At 43.6% G+C, this 18,141-nt stretch overlaps 1 protein-coding gene across 18 annotated transcripts in view; it reads left to right on the top strand.

Annotated features, from left to right (window-relative positions):
• The window catches only part of ADRA1A (adrenoceptor alpha 1A), a 119,873-nt gene that overhangs the window by 22,044 nt on the left and 79,688 nt on the right, over positions 1–18,141 (top strand). For 2 of the 18 annotated variants that reach the window (XM_072719526.1, XM_072719525.1), the window contains one exon: positions 3,819–9,276. The exons of 14 other annotated variants lie outside the window; for them this stretch is intronic. In XM_072719526.1, the coding sequence (XP_072575627.1) occupies positions 3,819–3,859 (41 nt within the window). In that variant the 3' untranslated portion in view covers positions 3,860–9,276. 2 more of the 18 variants (XM_072719521.1, XM_072719527.1) reach the window with 2 other exon arrangements.

Raw genomic sequence — 18,141 nt, 5'->3', positions numbered from 1 at the left:
GAGAGAATTGAACCTGGAAAAGGCGAGGACAAATAGAGGGAAGAACAGGGAGTAAATAATTAACGATGTGAGTTTAATGTTCACTGTGTTCTTGGGTAGTTTCATGTCTAGTTATTTTTTTCTTAATAAATTGATTTTTTCAATTTAAATTGAAATTGCCAACATTTAGTATAACACCCAGTGCTCATCACATCATGTCCCCTCCTCAATGCTTGCCACTCAGTTACCCCATCCCCCCACCCACTTCCCCTTCAGCAACCCGCAGTTTGTTTTTTTTTGGGGGGGGGGGTTGTTTTTTTTGTTGTTGTTTCTTTTTTAAATTTGTTTATTGGAGTTCAATTTGCCAACATATAGCATAACACCCAGTGTTCATCCCAGTGCCCCCCTCATTGCCCATCACCCAGTCAGTTTGTTTCCCAGATTTAAGAGTGTCTTATGGCTGTCTTCCTCTCTGGTTTTTTTCCCATTCACTTTCCCCTCCTTCCCTTCTGGTTCCTTGCACTATTTCTTATATTCCACATATGAGTTTAACCATATGATGGTTGTCTTTCTCCAATGGACTTATTCCACTCAGCATAATACCCTCCAGTTCCATCCATGTAAGTGTAAATGGTGGGTATTCGTCCTTTCTGATGGCTAATATTCCATTGCATATATAAACCACATCTTTTCTATCCATTCATCTGTCGAAGGACATTGTGGCTCCTTCCACAGTTTGGCTATTTTTAGACATTGCTGCTATGAACGTTGGGGTGCAGGTGCCCCTTTGTTTCACTACATCTGTATCTTTGAAGTAAATACCTAGTAGTGCAATTGCTGAGTCGTAGGGTAGTTCTATTTTTAACTTCTTGAGGAACCTCCACACTGTTTTCCAAAGCAGCTGTACCAGCTTGTATTCTCACCAACAGTGTAAGAGGGTTCCCCTTCCTCCGCATCCTCGCCAACATTTGTTGTTTCCTATCTTGTTAATTTTAGCCATTCCCACCAGTGTAAAGTGGTATCTCATTGTGGTTTTGATTTGTATTTTCCTGATATCATGTCCAGTTCTTATTCTGAACCTGCTGACTCGTCCAGAAGTGTTTATGAAGCACTAAGCGTCTACCACATGCCCAGTCCTGAACTATGTCTTCTGGAGGTTACTGAAGATGACTCACTGCCTTGAGGTCTAATTGTGGAAAAAAGGATAAGACTGTCCTGAAACAATAGTTATCAGGACAAGATGACATTATAAATGCTCTAGCAATTCAAAGGCAAGTCATGTCAAACAGGGCTTGGAAATCTCTGGATTTCCAGAGAAATGGAAAATGGAGGGAGGGAGTCTTCAACTGGATCTTGAAAGGTAGAATTAGAAAAGCCAAGCTTCAAGGCAGGAGGGAACATGTATGTCCATATGCTGGGGAGTTGATCTGCCTGGAAAGGATGATTGTACGTGTGTGTGTGCATGTGCATGAAGGGAGAACCATAGAAGATGGCATGACCAGGCTTGATGGCACCACATTCTTCTGGGTGAATTTTTGAAAAGCAGACAAGAATTTGGGCCTTGAAGCAAGAGAATGTGAGGTTTGAGGCAGGTAAGTGACATGGTGGAGCAGTGCTGGAGTCAGATTAGATCAGTAGTGGTGGCAAGATGTGTTGAAGCAAGAGACCCAGCTGACTGTGTAGGTTTGAATGAAGACCTATATGGGGTATGGCCATGAGACACAGGGCTGATACAGGGTGATGCAGAGACCGGGGATACTTTTAGGTAGAGTCAGTGGGAACCAGAGACTGCTTATGAAGAGTTGGAGTGGGATAAACAAAAGGCAGCATTTGAGAGGTTTTTTTTTTAAGATTTATTTATTTATTTTAAGAGAGAGAACATGCCCTGGGTGGGGGAGGGGCAGAGGAGAGGGAGAGGGAGACTCCTAAGCAGACTCCCTCCTGAACCCAGAGCCTGACTAGAGGCTCAATCTCAGGACCCTTAGATCATGACCTAAGCCAAAACCAAGAGTCAGATGTTTAACCGCCTGAACCACCCAGACACCCCTGTCACATTTGAGCTTGGAGTGTGAACAGAGATACTAGGAAGAAGAATATATTCTGGAAGCCCTTTAGCTGTGACCATATTGCACTCAAAATCATGGTGCTTAAGAGAAAGCATCTAGAACTGCAAGCCACATGTACTGAATGAAATGTGAGTTAAATTCATGGAAATAAGACACGATTATAAATTCAGTTTCTCATTCAGTCTAACCACATTTCAAGTGCTCATTAGTTACATATGATTAATGGCTACCCTCCTAGACGGGGCAGGCATAGAACTATTTCCATCATTTCGTAGTGTCCAATTGCACAGGACTGATCCAGAGATCGGTGGTGAATGTCTGCGTTTTGGTGAGGGGGTAGTTCTTGAGAGGGGAATGGGGAACCGGTGACATTAAGTCAGTGGGTCATCCAGCAAGGAGGAGGACCTAGGGCTGAATTTTAGGACATGTATGAAGTTGGAAAAATAGGCAGAAGGGGAAAAAACAAACATTGCCTGGGGTTTCGGAAAAGTGGAAGACTCAGCATAGCATAAAATCCTGGCAATGGAAAGGGAGAAAATGTCAGTGAGGAGGGAGTGGTGCCAATGTCAGATGCTGCAGAAAAGTTAAGGAGAAAGAGAACCAGAAGAAAAAAAATGTGTTTAAGAATCTGAGGTCATTGGTGACCTATGAAACTTGATGGAGGGTAGGCCGAGGTATCGTCAAATAGGAGCACCACCAACTTCAGCAGTGGGAACGAGAACTTGTAAGGAGGGGTATGGGGAAGAATATGGAGTAGGGAGCAGAAGGGAGAGGGAGGAAGGAGACCAAGCTATTACCATGAAGGGCTTCTTGGCCAATCATTGTTTTTTCCTCCAGGAAGAAGATGGGGACAAAAGAAGGGAGAATCATCAAAGACTGGTTAAGAGGATTAGAACAGGGTACCCCTGAGAAACAAATGCCCTTGGGATAGAATGAGAAAGATGGCATGAGGATAGGGGGCTTGATTGGGGGGGGGGGGGCTCAGCGGTGGCCATCAGGGGAACCATGGGCAGGCTAATGGCTGCTGTGACCCTGAGATGGAACAGTTGCTTGAAGCCAGAGAATGTGTCAGCTTGGTCTGTTTGCTCTTGCTCTCACAGCTTCCTCACCACCCTTCCACTGGATTCTTTCTTTTGGTTGGTATGATTTTGATTTTTTTTTTCTTACTGCATTAGGCCTTTGCATTTGTGTATAGTGTTACAACCCAGCCTTCTAGATTTCTCTAAGACTGTTACAGCTATACACAGCATTTAGTATTTGTCCATGTCTGTGTCATCTGTTTAGGATTTTAAGGACAAGGCTCTGTTTTCCTTGTCCAGGGGTCATGATACTGTGAACATATGGCAATTAATTCAATACTGTTTAATTATAAAGATCAGTAATTAAACTTGTATTTGAAGAATTGCTTTAAAAAATAGATGTATACAGGTGAATATGTTTACATGAGTGCACATATGCATTGGCAACCCCACTGACCCAAGATAATCTGTCCTCCTTGCCATTAGGGTAAACCGTGGTTAGAGATGGATTTAATTTTGGATTTTAGTTATGAAGTACTGATACTAAATGCTTTGCACGTGTTGTTTTATTCAATCCCTGCAAACTGGAGTGGTAGGTACTCTCTGATTGTTGTTTCTGAGATGAGGAAATTGTGGCAGAGGCTGGTTGTCACTTGCCCGGGATCATGCAACGAGTATGAGTGGCAGAGTAGGAATGGCGACCTGGCTCTCTCTGGTGCCCAATCTCATGTCCTTCATGTTCTCTGTATCTCAGGCCCGTGCTCTAACGTGACCAGTCTGTTCCTGCTGCCATGACTGGCTTGGCCACAACTGTGAGCATGCCCACATAAGGACGTGTTTGCTCTCTGTAGCTGTAATTCTCCCCTCATTCCCGAGAGGTGGAAAATGATCATGGGGAAGTAACAAATAACACCTCCTGGTGTCAGCCCAGCCTTCACGGGGGGACAAAATGCCTAGCAACTCTTTCAAAGTATCCAAGACAAAACTTGACCTTTAAGCAGTTTCTCCATTTAGAGTTAAATTTGTCTTCAACAAATATGGTTTGAGTAAATCAAGACCTCCTGTTTTAGCTATTTAACTGGGAAGGTAATATTTCCAATCTGATTTAAAATTTTTCTTTTGCCAAATTCCACAGGGGGGGAAAAAAGGAATGCTAAAGTTCAGGATAAAAAGAAACTTCCCAGGAAGTGCATTGGTACAAACCATAGCTGCGGTCATCATAAATATCACTTTTACTCTCCAAACTAAAGTCTGGGGTTTCCATGGTAACTCTTTTTAACCCCAGCTGGTTTGCATCATGCTTTTTGTGGAGAAGCCAGTGGAGCAAGACCCGGCTATGTTACAAAGTTCAGGTGTCGATATCAAATGGATCTCCTGGGACAAAAACCAGATAGAAAAATATTGCATGCAACACCTCTCTCACCCGACCACTACCTTCCCAAACCCTTGCACTTTGCTTCTGTCCTGACCAAGTGCCCAGAGTTTCCCAAAATCCACCATCCTTCCAAAGGCAAACCATAGGCTGCATCCAACTGTGACTATGTCTAACTGTGTGCGTTGAAAGGGAATTAGGACCACAGGCTTTTGATTTACTAATGTTGCATCCCATCAGAATGTTCTTGGGTAATAGTGTTTCGTAAAGGTCAGAATGTAGATTTGATAGTCCGGGCCAAATGCAAACTGGAGAAATTGCATCGTGTCTTCCTATGACTCACCCAGGCTTCCAGATGGAAGTGATTTCCCAAGGTCACTGCAACGATGTCTCTCGTGTGGCGAAATATATGGTGTGACGGGCCAAGTGAAGCCATGCCGAGGGTCAGGACTTCTTTTCCTATTGTCACCCTGGACTTTGGCAGGGTGAGCCTGCCCCTGAGAATTTCTCTCCAATTGTGGGAGAATCTCGGGAACAGTGTGTGCCCCTCCTCTCCCCCATGCCCTTCTCACTACACCCGCCTCAAGCGCTGCTCCTGTGTTCCAGGCATAGGGTAGGGAACGAAGAAAGAAATGTGCCTCCTGCCACCAAGTCATTTCCATTTCTTAAAATAAATCCCAGCTTTCCTCTTCTGGGAAGCCACCCCAGAGTGGACTAGGATCTCAAAATATCTTTTTTATTTACTTTATGCAAGAAATTTATTGAGAGCCTCCTGGGTGGCAGACACAAGTGGACCTTGACTTCAAGGTGGAGACCAGCAGATCACTGAACCCAATACAGGGTCATGATAAATACATGGGCGTGGTTGGAAGAGGTTGGTTTTCCAGTCTGGGGTGGAGTGTGGGGCATGATATTAAAAAGGCTCCCTAAAAGGAGTGACTTGACGAGCATGAACCATAACCTGCTAATGTTATTAACGTGCACATCCCATGATGATAACATAGGCTTTATGGCATACATCTGCATGCAAGTCTGTCCTGATATCTCCCTAGATTATCAAAACCTCAAATATGAACACCTGGTCTTTATTATACAGGGCTCAATATCTGACTTACCCAGAATAGAGCTGAGAACATAGTAAGGGTCATAGTGCCCTTGACTCTGCCTTCAGAAACGAAGGACAAATTGGAGGATCCACAGGCAGTTTGTGTGAGTGGGTGGCCTTGTGCAGACAGCGTGCGGACAGCCAGTGTATTGCATTTAGGAACAGTGGTTTGACAATTCTGTCCAAAAGCTACATAATAGGGCGCTGGCACATAGTCCTTTTCTCTTCACCTATCTGTCTTATTTTCTACCATTTCTTTGATAGTAATGGCACCTACATTATAACTATGATTTTAAATTTTTGATTTACCCTGATTTAGAAGTATGAGGGTTCACACTCGCTTATTGTGTGACTCTGGGAGGGTCTCTTCTTTCCAGGCCTCAAATCTTCATCAGCAGAATGGCAGGATTGGCTTAGGTGATCGTCTCTAAGACTCTGAATTATATTCGATTGGCAACCTGAATCAGTCCTAATCACCTTCAAATCCTCAGGGCCTAAGCACAGTAGCAAGTACTGAATAAACATTTGTTGAATTAAGTTAAAAAGACTCAGAATCCAGTTCTATATGTGAAGTGATGAAACTGGTCTGGATGTAGAGTGCAGAGACCCTGATCAATTTTGTGTGAATAACAGAACCAAGGGTTTGGTTTCTCCCTGCCACAGACACTCTGAAGAAGGATGGCATCATTGACTTGGATCTTTAAGCTGGTCCAAACTTTCCTTCTTCAGATATACATTCAGGCAAAGTCTGGCCTGGACTTCATGTTGTTATTTTTTTTTCTTTTAGAGATTTTATTTATTTATTCATTTGAGAAAGAAAAATAGGGAGCATGCACAAATGGTAGGGAGAGGTGGAGAGAAGCAGACTCTCCACCGAGCAGGGAGCCCCACACTGTGCTCCATCCCAGGACCCTGAGATCATGACCTGAGCCGAAGGTAGACGCTTAACCAGCTGAGCCACCCAGGCGTCCCTGTTGTTAAATATTTAAATAGAAAAGGGAAAAAATTCAGTTATCCAAAGTACTAAAATGTGGTCTTGTAAACTTAAGAAAGTCTCCAAGGGTCTTTTAGTGCCAGAGAAGAAAATATGGCATGAAACATCTGTATGATTGAATGCCTGTCCTGGTTTGTACTCAGTTACTTGGCTTAACTTTACACAGTCCTGAGAAACAGGAGTCTTGTGATCTGTATAGACCGCCAACTGGGACAACTCAAGCCAAAAAAAAAAAAAAAAAAATTGAATTGTCCTAATTGTATGTTGTATTGCTTCCAGTGACTTAAAGATGATTCTACTTCCCTGTCCTTTGAGTTGCCTAAAGTATTGTGTGAGGATAGGGATCAAAGCCAGCAAAGGTGGGAGCACACTGAGCCATAGGTAGATCTTTTCCACACATGTTAGCTTCTTGAGGGGGGTGTCAATAGCCCCCCAAAAATTGTTTCATAAAGCAAAGCTTTTATATCCTGTCCTATCAAACATCCCCATTGTGGACATGCGTCAGCCCTCAGGCTATCCAGTTGAGTACCCAATGGCTAGGGTAGACTTTAATGGGATTCTTACTCCTCTTTTTATTTTTTATTTTTTTTAATATTTTATTTATTTATTCATAGAGACAGAGAAAGAGACAGAGACACAGGCAGAGGGAGAAGCAGGCTCCATGCAGGGAGCCTGATGCGGGACTCGATCCCAGGACCCCAGGATCACACTCCAGGCTGCAGGCAGCGCTAAACCGCTGCGCCACCGGACCTGCCTGTACTGGTTTTTCTTTTTTCTTTATGATAGTTACAGAGAGAGAGGCAGAGACACAGGCAGAGGGAGAAGCAGGCTCCATGCACCGGGAGCCCGACGTGGGATCCGATCCAGGGTCTCCAGGATCGCGCCCTGGGCCAAAGGCAGGCGCCAAACCGCTGCGCCACCCAGGGATCCCCTTACTCCTCTTTTTAACAGTGTTTTTTCATGTGGATTCTGCACCCCACCTGAAGCTATTTTAATACTATAGAGTTAGTGCAGAGGAAAAATAAATCAAAAACCAAAAACCTTTAGAGGTGGATGCCTGGTAGACGAAGGTGAACTCTGTATGCTTTTTTTCCTATTTGCAAAGGCAAGAATTTTCCAGCATATATGTGCTAAGCCATTTTATATATACCTTTGTTTAGTAGTCACAGTCCTGTTGGCACACCAAAGTCAAAGCCCACTACCCATTTAGGGAGTGGCGGGCTGGGATTGAAGCCAGGACCCTCTGACTCTGAAACCCAGTCCTTTCCCCTGCACCATGCTGCCTTCCTGTGCCGGTAGTTTACATCCCTGAAGCTCTTTGGAACTGCATTTAACTGCAGGAAGCCAGAGACACCCTGAGCACTTAGTTTTGCTATCACCCACCCCAAACACACTGCTGGCCAGTCCCGCAGAACACAGAGAAAAACATCCCCTTCTGAATAATCAACAGTGATTTTGCTTAAAATTTTCCAAAATCTTCATACTCTAATTTGCAAACTTGGCACACAGGAGGCTACTCATTTGCTCTTACATGATGTACTGTACCTGCACTTTGGAAAAGCAGCTAGGAGGTGAGGAATGCCACCTCAGTTATGACCATGTAGCCTAAATAATTTCCTACGCTGAAGAGTTTAATTAGAGTTTTTAGTGACATTGCTGCAGTTTGAGATTTGCTATCGTTTTTGAGAACTATGGATCATTTGAAGTGTTTCCCATGGGGCACCTAGGTGGCTCAGTGGTGGAGCATCTGCTTTCAACTCAGGGCGTAATCCTGGGCTCAGGTCCTGGGATCAAGTCCCATATCAGACTCCCCACAGGGAGCCTGCTTCTCCCTCCACCTATGTCGCTGCCTCTCTCTGTGTCTCTCATAAAATTAAAAAAAAAAAAAATTCCTTCTAACACAGTAATGCAGTGTAAGACCAATGTCCTTAGCCCCAAGGCTGGACGATCTGGGGGTGCTTTCTTTTCAAGGATATGGGGTAAAGAAAGGCAGAAAGGGACTTTTGCAGTATTAACACTTAAAATACTTCGGTTGGCCAGGGCTGTGCAATTAGGCTCAGTTGCAACTTAGGCTTGAGTTGATCAGTTTGCAGTTCATCCCCACATACATGGATTCCACCAAGGGGTGGAAAGAACCCAGGACCATGAATCAGAACATGGGACTTGTCTCAGAATAATATTATCTCAGAATAATATTGGATAGTCATATGAGGGAAAAGATTTGAGTGCTATAAAAAGTGAAGTATTGGGACACCTGGGTGGCTCTGTGATTGAGCATCTGCCTTCGGCTCAAATCATAATCTTGGGTCCTGGGATCAAGTCCCACATTGGGCTCCCCACAGGGAGCCTGCTTCTCCCTCTGCCTATTCTCTGCCTCTCTCTCTGTGTGTCTCTCTTGAATAAATAAATAAAATCTTTTTTAAAAAAGCGAAGTGTTGAAAGAAGGTAAGATTGTCCTGTTACACAGCCCATGGGGTGTGAAGAATCCTTAGCTAAAGTGATAGCCAGTCAGTTGATGATGACATAAGAACAGTGTAGTCGGTGCGCAGGGGGTCTGGTGCCAATGGTTCATCATCATTCTGTGAAAAGAGTAAGTGTCTAAAGATGTTTGTGGCAATATGACATAGGAATTTTGTGTCTGCTGAATATAATAATAAAAGTTGGGGCTTGTATTTGCTTGACTTTTTTTTTTCCTTTTTTTTTTTTTTTTCCTTTTTGTAATTTCTTTCTCTTACATTTAAAAAAAGTACTGGTGCAAGATGGATTTGGAAAAAACTAGCCCTTCACACAAATGATTTGAGAAGCTATGGAATGTGAGGCATCAAAAGTCCAGGAGGCAAGTGAAAAATTAAAATAAGAATCTGCATATTTTATTCATCCAGTGAAAGGCCGACAGGAAGCGGAAGACATAAGGGTTGGTTCCAAGGGGATGGGTCACTTCTCTCCCAGATGTTTGGTGTCCTGGAGGGACAACCAGAGGACATGTCCTGACCTTGGAGACTGACTCAGCATCATCAAAAGGAACAAAGGTCCAAAGGGTAAGACTACAACTGTTTTTCCTAAGATGGTGCTGAGGACTATGGGGGCTGATGGCTCCTTTCCTGGGCTGGTGAGACCTGGGGGAAGGTGGCCACAAAGCTAAATAACACTTGTAGGAGTCCATAGTTAACTAAGGAAATAGAAGATGCTAACTGCTATTCCCAGACCTATCAGAAGTGACTGAATGATCAGCAGGCCGCCTTTCCATCTTGGTATCCATATTTTATATATTAATGTCATTTTAAAATATTTCAAAATCTATTAGGACAGCACCCATCTCACATTGGGTTTTCATTTGTGTTTATTCCTCAAGATGAAGTTTATAATTATCTAGTTCTAAATAAACTATTAGTTGGAATTCTGTTACCTTATATATAAAAATGAATAGAATTGATATCTTCGCAGTATAAAAATTTCACATCTAGGAATGGACTGCTTCGTTGAAGGCACTTAGTTTTTGTAGCTTTCTCTTTGTTTATTCTATACATTTCTTGTTAAATGTATACCTAGGTATTTTATATTTTTATTGTTAATGTGATAGAATCTTGTCCCCCATCACATCCCAATAATTCTAATTTTTGCTAATAAATAAGAAAGCTATCTATTTCTAATATGTTTAATGTTTGGGTTTTTTTATGTTTGGGGTTTTTAAAAAATATGTTTAATGTTTAATCAGCCATCTACCTGCTTTCTTATTCTAGCACTAATCAATCTTTTCCCACATAATTCTTTTGGGTTATCCTGGTATACGAAAGACTCTACACTTACTAACTCTGGTCCTCATTTCCAGTATGTATAGCTCATCTTTTTCTCGGCTAATGACCTTAGCGATTCTTTCCAGAACAATGTTAATTACAAGAAGATATCCTGTTGGAACTTGACAGGCTGCTGGGTCTTTCTGTCCATATCGATAGAAACATGGAACCTAGAACATCTGTATTAGCCTCTTCTTCCTCTCCATTGTCCCTCAAACACTTGCTGATAGAAGTGAAATCTTTCAGATGACTGTGGAAGGTAGTCCTGGGAGAAATATGCAAGGTGAATGCATTATGTCCACTTGGTCTTAGTCATATGGAAGGAGAAGGAGGAGAAGGGAAGGAAGGAGAAGATGGGCTTGAGGGACTGATTATATGTCCAATTATGAGGTCTCTGTATTTTTTATAGCATCATAATTGGTCTCAAGGGATGCCTCATTGAGCCACCACTGGGCTTCCTAGTTAGGGCTGGGTGAGAGCCATTGTTTTAGTCTTACAGCACCCTATATAGCTCTACCTTGCTATCCTTATGGGGTCCTTACTCTGTATTTTACGCTTGATTTCAGTTCAAACTCATATTCAAGGTACCCAACCCTGAGCAAAAGGGAGACAAAATTTATCCCTTGGTTCTATTTCCAACCCGTGCAAAAATAGAAGGCAGTCAGAGTTCTCAGGAGCAGACATTAGTTCAGCTGGGAGCTTGGCGCCTGGTTTCCATTGTGACGAGGTCAGGGGAAATCATTAGGCAGGATTACCACCAGAATCGCCCAGGCTGGGAGTCTCATCTGCTCCCCCTTGGTATGGAGGCTGGCTAGGTTTCGTCACTGGGAGTGTTAGAAATAAATTTAAAATCCAAGGATCAAAGAGGCCACTCTTCTTTGCACACATTTTTTTATACGTCTGCATGCACATTGTACCTATGATTTCATGAACACACAAATGTGATCATGCCTTCTGCAGTGGATGCTGGGCCATGCAGCCAGGCCCCTCCCCTGAAGACTGAAGTGGCCATCCCCTGTGAGGAGCTGAACCTTACAGCTCCAAGTGGTCTCTCCTCCTGATGCTCACCCTCTTCTGTTGGGAGCCGCCTTCTTCTTGGGATCAGCCCGAGTCCAATGACTGGTCTTCATCCTAGTTCAGGATAACTGTCCAGAGCACTACCAGCTCCATGGGGCTTGGCTGAGGCCTGGCTTACTTCTGTCTTCAACAGATACAATCCTGAGAGCACATCCCATAAACCTCAACCCACTTCTCTGTACCACCTGCTTGAATTTTTTGTGTCATCCTTTTTCTTTTTTTCTTTTCTTTTTTCTTGTGTGTGGGGGGAAGTTCCTCCCCATCTCTTGTCCTGTACCACATTCTCCCGAGAAATCACATGCTCATATGTGTTCTGTATTTGCCTATGTTTTTCCTCTGTTTGTTTAGTTCTGTGTGAGAGCCATCTGTGGCCTATCACATTCATTCACTCCTCTTGTCAATGGATGCTCATCTGGTTTCCAGACTTTTGCCTCCAAATAGTGCACATGGTTTACAGAGATGCTTATGTATGTGGGTGCTTTTGCTTCCATGAGATAGATTCCTGAGAAGAGAGTTGCTGACTTAAAGGGTATGCCTGCTTTCCATTTTAAAACATGTTGCAAGGGCACCTGGGTGGCTCAGTGGTTGAGTATCTGCCTTTGACTCAGGCCGCGATCCCAGGGTTCTGGGATCGAGTCCCATATCAGGCTCCCTGTGGGGAGCCTGCTTCTCCTTCTGCCTATGTCTCTGCCTCTCTCTATGTGCCTTTCATGAATGAATAAATAAAATCCTTAAGCAAAAAATAACATTTTTCAGATAACCTTCTTAAAACTCTTTTTACACCACTTCACCAGCAGTATAGGAGAGTTGCCCACTGTGTACGTTCCCCCCTTGAGCATCCCACCTGAAAATTAAAAGGCTCATCTTTGATCGGACCTTTGTTCAGGTCTGATATTTTTCTCACTACAGCCTGTAATGTGCCCCCTCTCCTTTGTCTTTTTTTTTTTTTTTAAGATTTATGTATTTATTTGAGAGAAAAGAGAGAAAGTGAGGGGAGGAGCAGAGGGAGAGAATCTCAAGCAGACTCACCACTGAGCACAGAGCCTGCCTCAGGGCTCAATCCCACGACCCCTGAGATCATGACCTGAGCCTGTGCCAAAACCAAGAGTCAGATGCTCAATTGAATGAGCTACCCAGGAACCCCGCCCCCTTCCCTTTTAAAAGGAAAGAGTTTGGTGAGGGAAAGACAAGGCCCATGGGCTTGAGAAAGCCCCTCAGCTTCCAGATGGCTGCTTCCTCTCAATAGATGAGAAATATGGAGTGGAGACCAGCAGACCTCTTCTCCTACCCCAGCCTCCCAGCCTGGAGCTCCTGGCTGTGCAGGGCAGGGGAGTCCCAGAGCAGGGGCTGCCACTGCTGCCAGCTCAGGGATGTGAAAGGAGCACTGCTCGGCATGGGAGAGGCAGGGAGGGGCATGGGAAGGAGCTGCATGCAGTGTGCCCCCCACCCTTCTGGACCCGAATCAGTCCTTAGCCAGTTCTCTTTGAGTAGGATTATGCTCTTGTCCCCGAAAATGAACAGGAAGAGAACTGGCACGTCAGTGATGTTTTCTGGGCTACAAAGGCTGAAGATTGATGTGACTCTTCTTAAATTGAGGAAAATCTATTTAGGATATTTGGGCACACAGATAGACCTTCTCTGATATCCAAGACATCGAATGCGAATGGGCATCTCTGTGACCTCTCCACCCCTCGCAAACGGGCCATGATCAGTGATGAGGCTGTTGCTGGGAGTGCCCGTTGCCAGTCGAGGGTGTCTCTGCCTGCCAGGTTGGGTACTGGGCACAAAGCATTGCAGATTCTGTCTCTTTGTGCCTCCGGATCATCTGCATCTTTTCCCTTCTTGGTGCGTGAAATTAAGCCGACCCTATATGCTGTTATTGTGACACAGAATCATTATCCCTTAACAAGCGTTTCATAACTCAATCTATTTTTGCCAATTGTTTTAAATCTTTCTTATTAGCTATGTTAGGCATGCTATTATCTTAATCTTCTTAACGTCCATGTGAGAGTTTGACAAGTCAGCAGGGGATCTTGCCTTAGCTGCCAAGGGTACATGATTAGGTACCCATGCTCCAGAGCCCCACTGACTCTTCTGAGCCTATTTCTTTTTATTTATTTTTTTAAAGATTTATTTATTTATTTATCTTAGAGGTGGGGAGGGGCAGAGCGAGAGACGGAATCTGAAGCAGACTCCCTGCAGAGCACAGAGACCAACACAGGGCTCCATCTCCCAAGATCATGACCTGAGCTGATACCAAGAGTCAGACACTCAACAGACTGAGCCACCGAGGTGCCTCCGAGCCTCTTTCTTTTGAAAATACCTCAGTTTCCTAAAGTTCAGGAAGTTTCGTGCATCAGTGAGATCAATATGAAGACCAATATCTTGGGCTTTCATCAAACTCTTTAACTTTGTGAAAATAAGTAAATAAAGAGGAAACAATGTGTATGTGTGTGTGAGAGAGAGAAAAAGAGAGAGGGACAAAGAGAGAAAGAGAGAGAGAGACCCCAGCTGACCCCCATCTGAGAGGCCACTGCAATAACCCAAATCAGTTCGAAAGACCAAAGAATCATATTTTAATATTCCGAAGGAGTTAACAGAAAGTTGAGAGAGAATAGTTGACGCTGTTGTAGAACTTGGACTGTTCTTTTCTTAGGATCATTTCAGGCTAAGAAATAATTGGGATTTTGGCAGCTGAGATGATTGAGGGCAGAACAGCTTATTTTTCAGTTAATTCCTTAAGTAAACCATCATCTCTGTAACCTGCTGCCATAGCCACACTGATAAGAAGGTTTGACCATGCTGTCCCCCCAGACAAACCATCTCTGGCTTTACCTCCTGTCAAGTCCTCCCTTTTTTGTGTTAAAAGAATATTGCCTGGCTCTGCAACCTCATCCTTTCATGGTCATTTCCCTGTGGTTCCAGACGTGTGTCATCCTCACACTCAAGAACAGAGAGTCCTGATAATTAAGTTTGGGTTTCTGGAGATAGCAGAAGAAAGTCAGGCTCAGAACTAGGTTGACAAGAATGAGATTATAGAGAGCATCATAATCTCACAGCCAAGTTTCTCCATGTTCCCTCCTTTCTTTGGAATAAGAGGATGCATGGCTGCTGCCAAAGTTCAAGGGTAGGTACAGACAGAATAAGTCATGAAGTGTCTTTCAGTGAGAGAGGTCTTGGGTGTTAACCTAGCCCTCCACCTCCTCACAGAGGACCAATGGGCCTTGCCCAAGAGTAGCCTGTGGGTGTGTGGCAAGGACAGCTCTGTGTGGGAGGTGCTAAAGTGGTTTTCAAACTTTGGTGAGCCTAGAATGTTCCTGGAAGCTTTTTCAATTTATAGATTCCTAGGCCTACCCCCCAAAATCTGCCTCATGTGGGCCGGAGTGGGTCCCTCTAGCTCTGATGCCGATTGTTGAGTTGAGTCTAGCAGAGGCTCATCCTCACACCCACCTGTTGTTCTCTTCAAGAGTTTGCACATCCCAGTTCACCCTCCCTCCACACCCTTGGCAGTTAGGATGTGGAGGCACTGTTTCCCTTATGGATCTGCCTCCACTCAGCTTGCCTGCTCCTTGGCTTAAGATTTTCAGATCTGTACAAACTTACCAGGTGCACATGGACCTGTGTCTAATGGAGATGATGGGTTATGGAACTACTGATCTTTTTCTAAGTTTGAATTTTCTGTTAGGCTATTCTTCTGAGTACTGTGGCTTCCTCCTTGACCATGTTCATAATAAACTCCAGATGTAAGCTCCATGTGTTCGGAAGCGGAACCAAGGGTTACGTGACTTCTAGCTGCATTTCTTTGATATGTGATTAAGCATTTTATCACATTGCCGATTGTTCATTTCTTGTTATTTTCTTTCTGCATTTATTGAATCATCCATCTCCTCCTTGCCAGTTTTTCTTACCGGTAGAATTTAGAATACAATTTTAAGTGCCAAGTAAAATCCCATGTGGATTATTTTAGACTTATTAAAAATATAGGACGAATTGAAATCTTTGCAGTGTGTTTTTTGCTTTAAGGAGCCTGCATATATTTTCATTTTCTCATTTTTTTAGAATTATCTTCAGGACCCATTTTGTCTTCCTGTTGCTCCTTTCCCAGGCAGCTCTGTTTTATGGATACTACCAGTAGTTTTGTTTTAGTCATTTTTTGTCAGCCCTCTATTTCACCCTCTTTCATGGTCTTGAATCCAGCAGGGTTTATCCAGATTCTGGCTTTGCCAGCACGTAGGGCAGACATGCCGCCTTTGGCCCCTTGGGTCTGTGTGAGTGACAATTCCATCCCTGGCTCAGGTGACAGACAGCTAGAAGGCTGTTACCCACATTTCAGGCGTGTCTCCCAGCTGCCAGCAGTTACTTATATAGTGTCCCTCTGCTGTACTGGGATGTGATGCTTTTGCAAAATTATTATGTACCAGACGCAGTAAACCTGACATACACCAACCACTTCCTGCATACAACCCATAAGGTAGGTACTGTATTACTCTTTAGATTATATGGGAAGAAACAAAGGAATCCCAAGACTAAGTGATACCGCTCATGGAGCTGCTATGTAGCAAAGGCAGGACTGAAGTCAGGTCCTAGGTTCTCACCCAGGATGTCCTGCATGTGGTCATGACATGTCCCTAGTGGATGGTAAGCTCACTAGGCAGTAGGTATGATTTTTATTTTGAGGGTTTAAGTATCTTACCATGAAACCTTGAAATAATTGGAATTCATACTCTAAGACTTCATTTAGAAGAGGAGAGCTGTACAGGCAGAGAATGTATTTACTCTAAAACCAAGAGGATTTCATCATATTGTAGCAATGCAGAAAGAGAGAGAGAGAGAGCACATGCACACACAAAAGTCAGCTCTCAGCATCCCAGACCTTTCATCCTCAGCCTTGGGTTCTTAAATCCTTCCTCCTTTCCTCAGCTGATGGAACCTGCTTTTTGGAGACAAGAAGCACATTTAGATAAAATTATTAATGATTGATGGAGGGCTTCCCTGGCTTGATTCTAACAGGGCTAGGACAGAGAAAGAGCTAGCATTCTTGAGCTTACCACCAGATTTTCCTGGCCTCCCATAAGGACACTGAGACTTTCATAACCACAGACAAGTAGGGGGTATTTGTTTAGAACTAATCTTCTTCCTCAACAAAAAAAGAAGGCGGCCTGGTGACAGGATGACCCAGAATAATTTTTTAGTACTTATGAAGGAAGTGCTACTGTATTTTGATTTTACAGATGAGAAAACAGAGTCTCAGAGTCTCAGACAGATTGAGTACATGTGATACGTCACCCAGCTGGTAGAATTTAAATCCACATCTGTCTTATTCCAGAACCTTTCCATTAAACCTTACCATTTTCTATAAACAAGCTTCAACTGCAATGCGACATTAAAAACCCAGATATGTTGTCATCCTTTGACAGTTCTTTAATAACCCAAGTAGTCTATAAATATGAGTTACTGTCATATTCAATCATAATGATAAAAAGTTACCATTTATTTAGTGCTTACCATGTATCATGTACCAGATGCTGTGTAAGCATGAATCATCTCATTTCGTCCACACAGCAGTGCCATGAGGGGTTTTCAGATCCTGTGCTCCATTTTACAGATGAGGAAACTGAGGTTTAGTGAGTTAAGGAAATTGGTCAATCCATGACAGCTGTGTCATCCGTACAACTAGAGCCCCCACTCTAGGCAAAGCACTGTGCAAGAGGGCTAGCAAAAGGCCCCAGATCCTGCTGTCCTGCTGTCTGTCTGGTAAGGCTGATGTGTACATATCAAGTGGACAAAGCAGGGTAGTGTGAGCTGGGTGCCAAGGGCATGGGGCAGCCAGCACTACAGAGGTTTAGACCAGGAAGACATAAGCACAGACTAGCTGAACTCAGTACTTAGGGACCCAAGATTTTAAGGGCTCCCAGAAATATATTAATTTTTGAAGTCAGAATCTTAAAAATTTTTAGATCAAAGATATATCAATACACAATATTTTCATCTGTATATTGAGTCATACATTAAAATGTGTAATATTTTGTATGAAAGAAGGAGCCCATGAAGGCCAAAGCAGCTAGAGCCATGAAAGCCACAATGTGACCCTGCCATTCCTCCTGGATCCAGGTCACCCTAAAGTGTTGGGGCATTGCAGAGCCACATGTCAAAGGAGCCTGGGTCCCTGCACATGGCCTGTAGAATTACCTGCCAATTAGAAACACCCAGCTGTCCCATGGAGATAGATTCAAAAGGTCATCCCATGAGAAGATCCTCTGACTCAATTACTCTAGTGTTGCTCATTTCATTGTTTTAGGAAACACAGTTTTATGGTTCCACAGTCTGGGGAAGGTCACAGAAGGAAACTGAACTTGAGCTGAGCTTGACAGGCATCAAGAACTAGCTCAGCGAGAATGTACTGTGTTTTTACTATCTCCACAATGAGAATAAGACCAGCTTTGAGGTCAATTGGTTATCTCTTTGTAAAGAAGAGGTAAAGACTGCTCTGGACAGAATGTGTTTCTGATATGGCCAGCAGCCAGTTCACTACCTAGAAAACTGAAGGCATTCTAGAAACATGTTCTGTGCTAAATAGAACCATTTGCACCATGGAAAGTTGTTTCTGTGGCCTACCAAGCTCATGCCCTCATGCAAACACCAGGGTGCAAAACCTGGAAGTAAGTTTTCTGTTTTAAGCGGGTATCAAATAGGGAGTGAACGTTGTGCATAGCCTTGAACCAAAACACATACGGA

Source organism: Vulpes vulpes, chromosome 9, assembly GCF_048418805.1.
Source record: "Vulpes vulpes isolate BD-2025 chromosome 9, VulVul3, whole genome shotgun sequence".
Classification (NCBI taxonomy): Eukaryota; Metazoa; Chordata; class Mammalia; order Carnivora; family Canidae; genus Vulpes; species Vulpes vulpes.
Note: the sequence above shows the minus strand (reverse complement) of the source record. Positions and strands in the feature narration are given on the sequence as shown.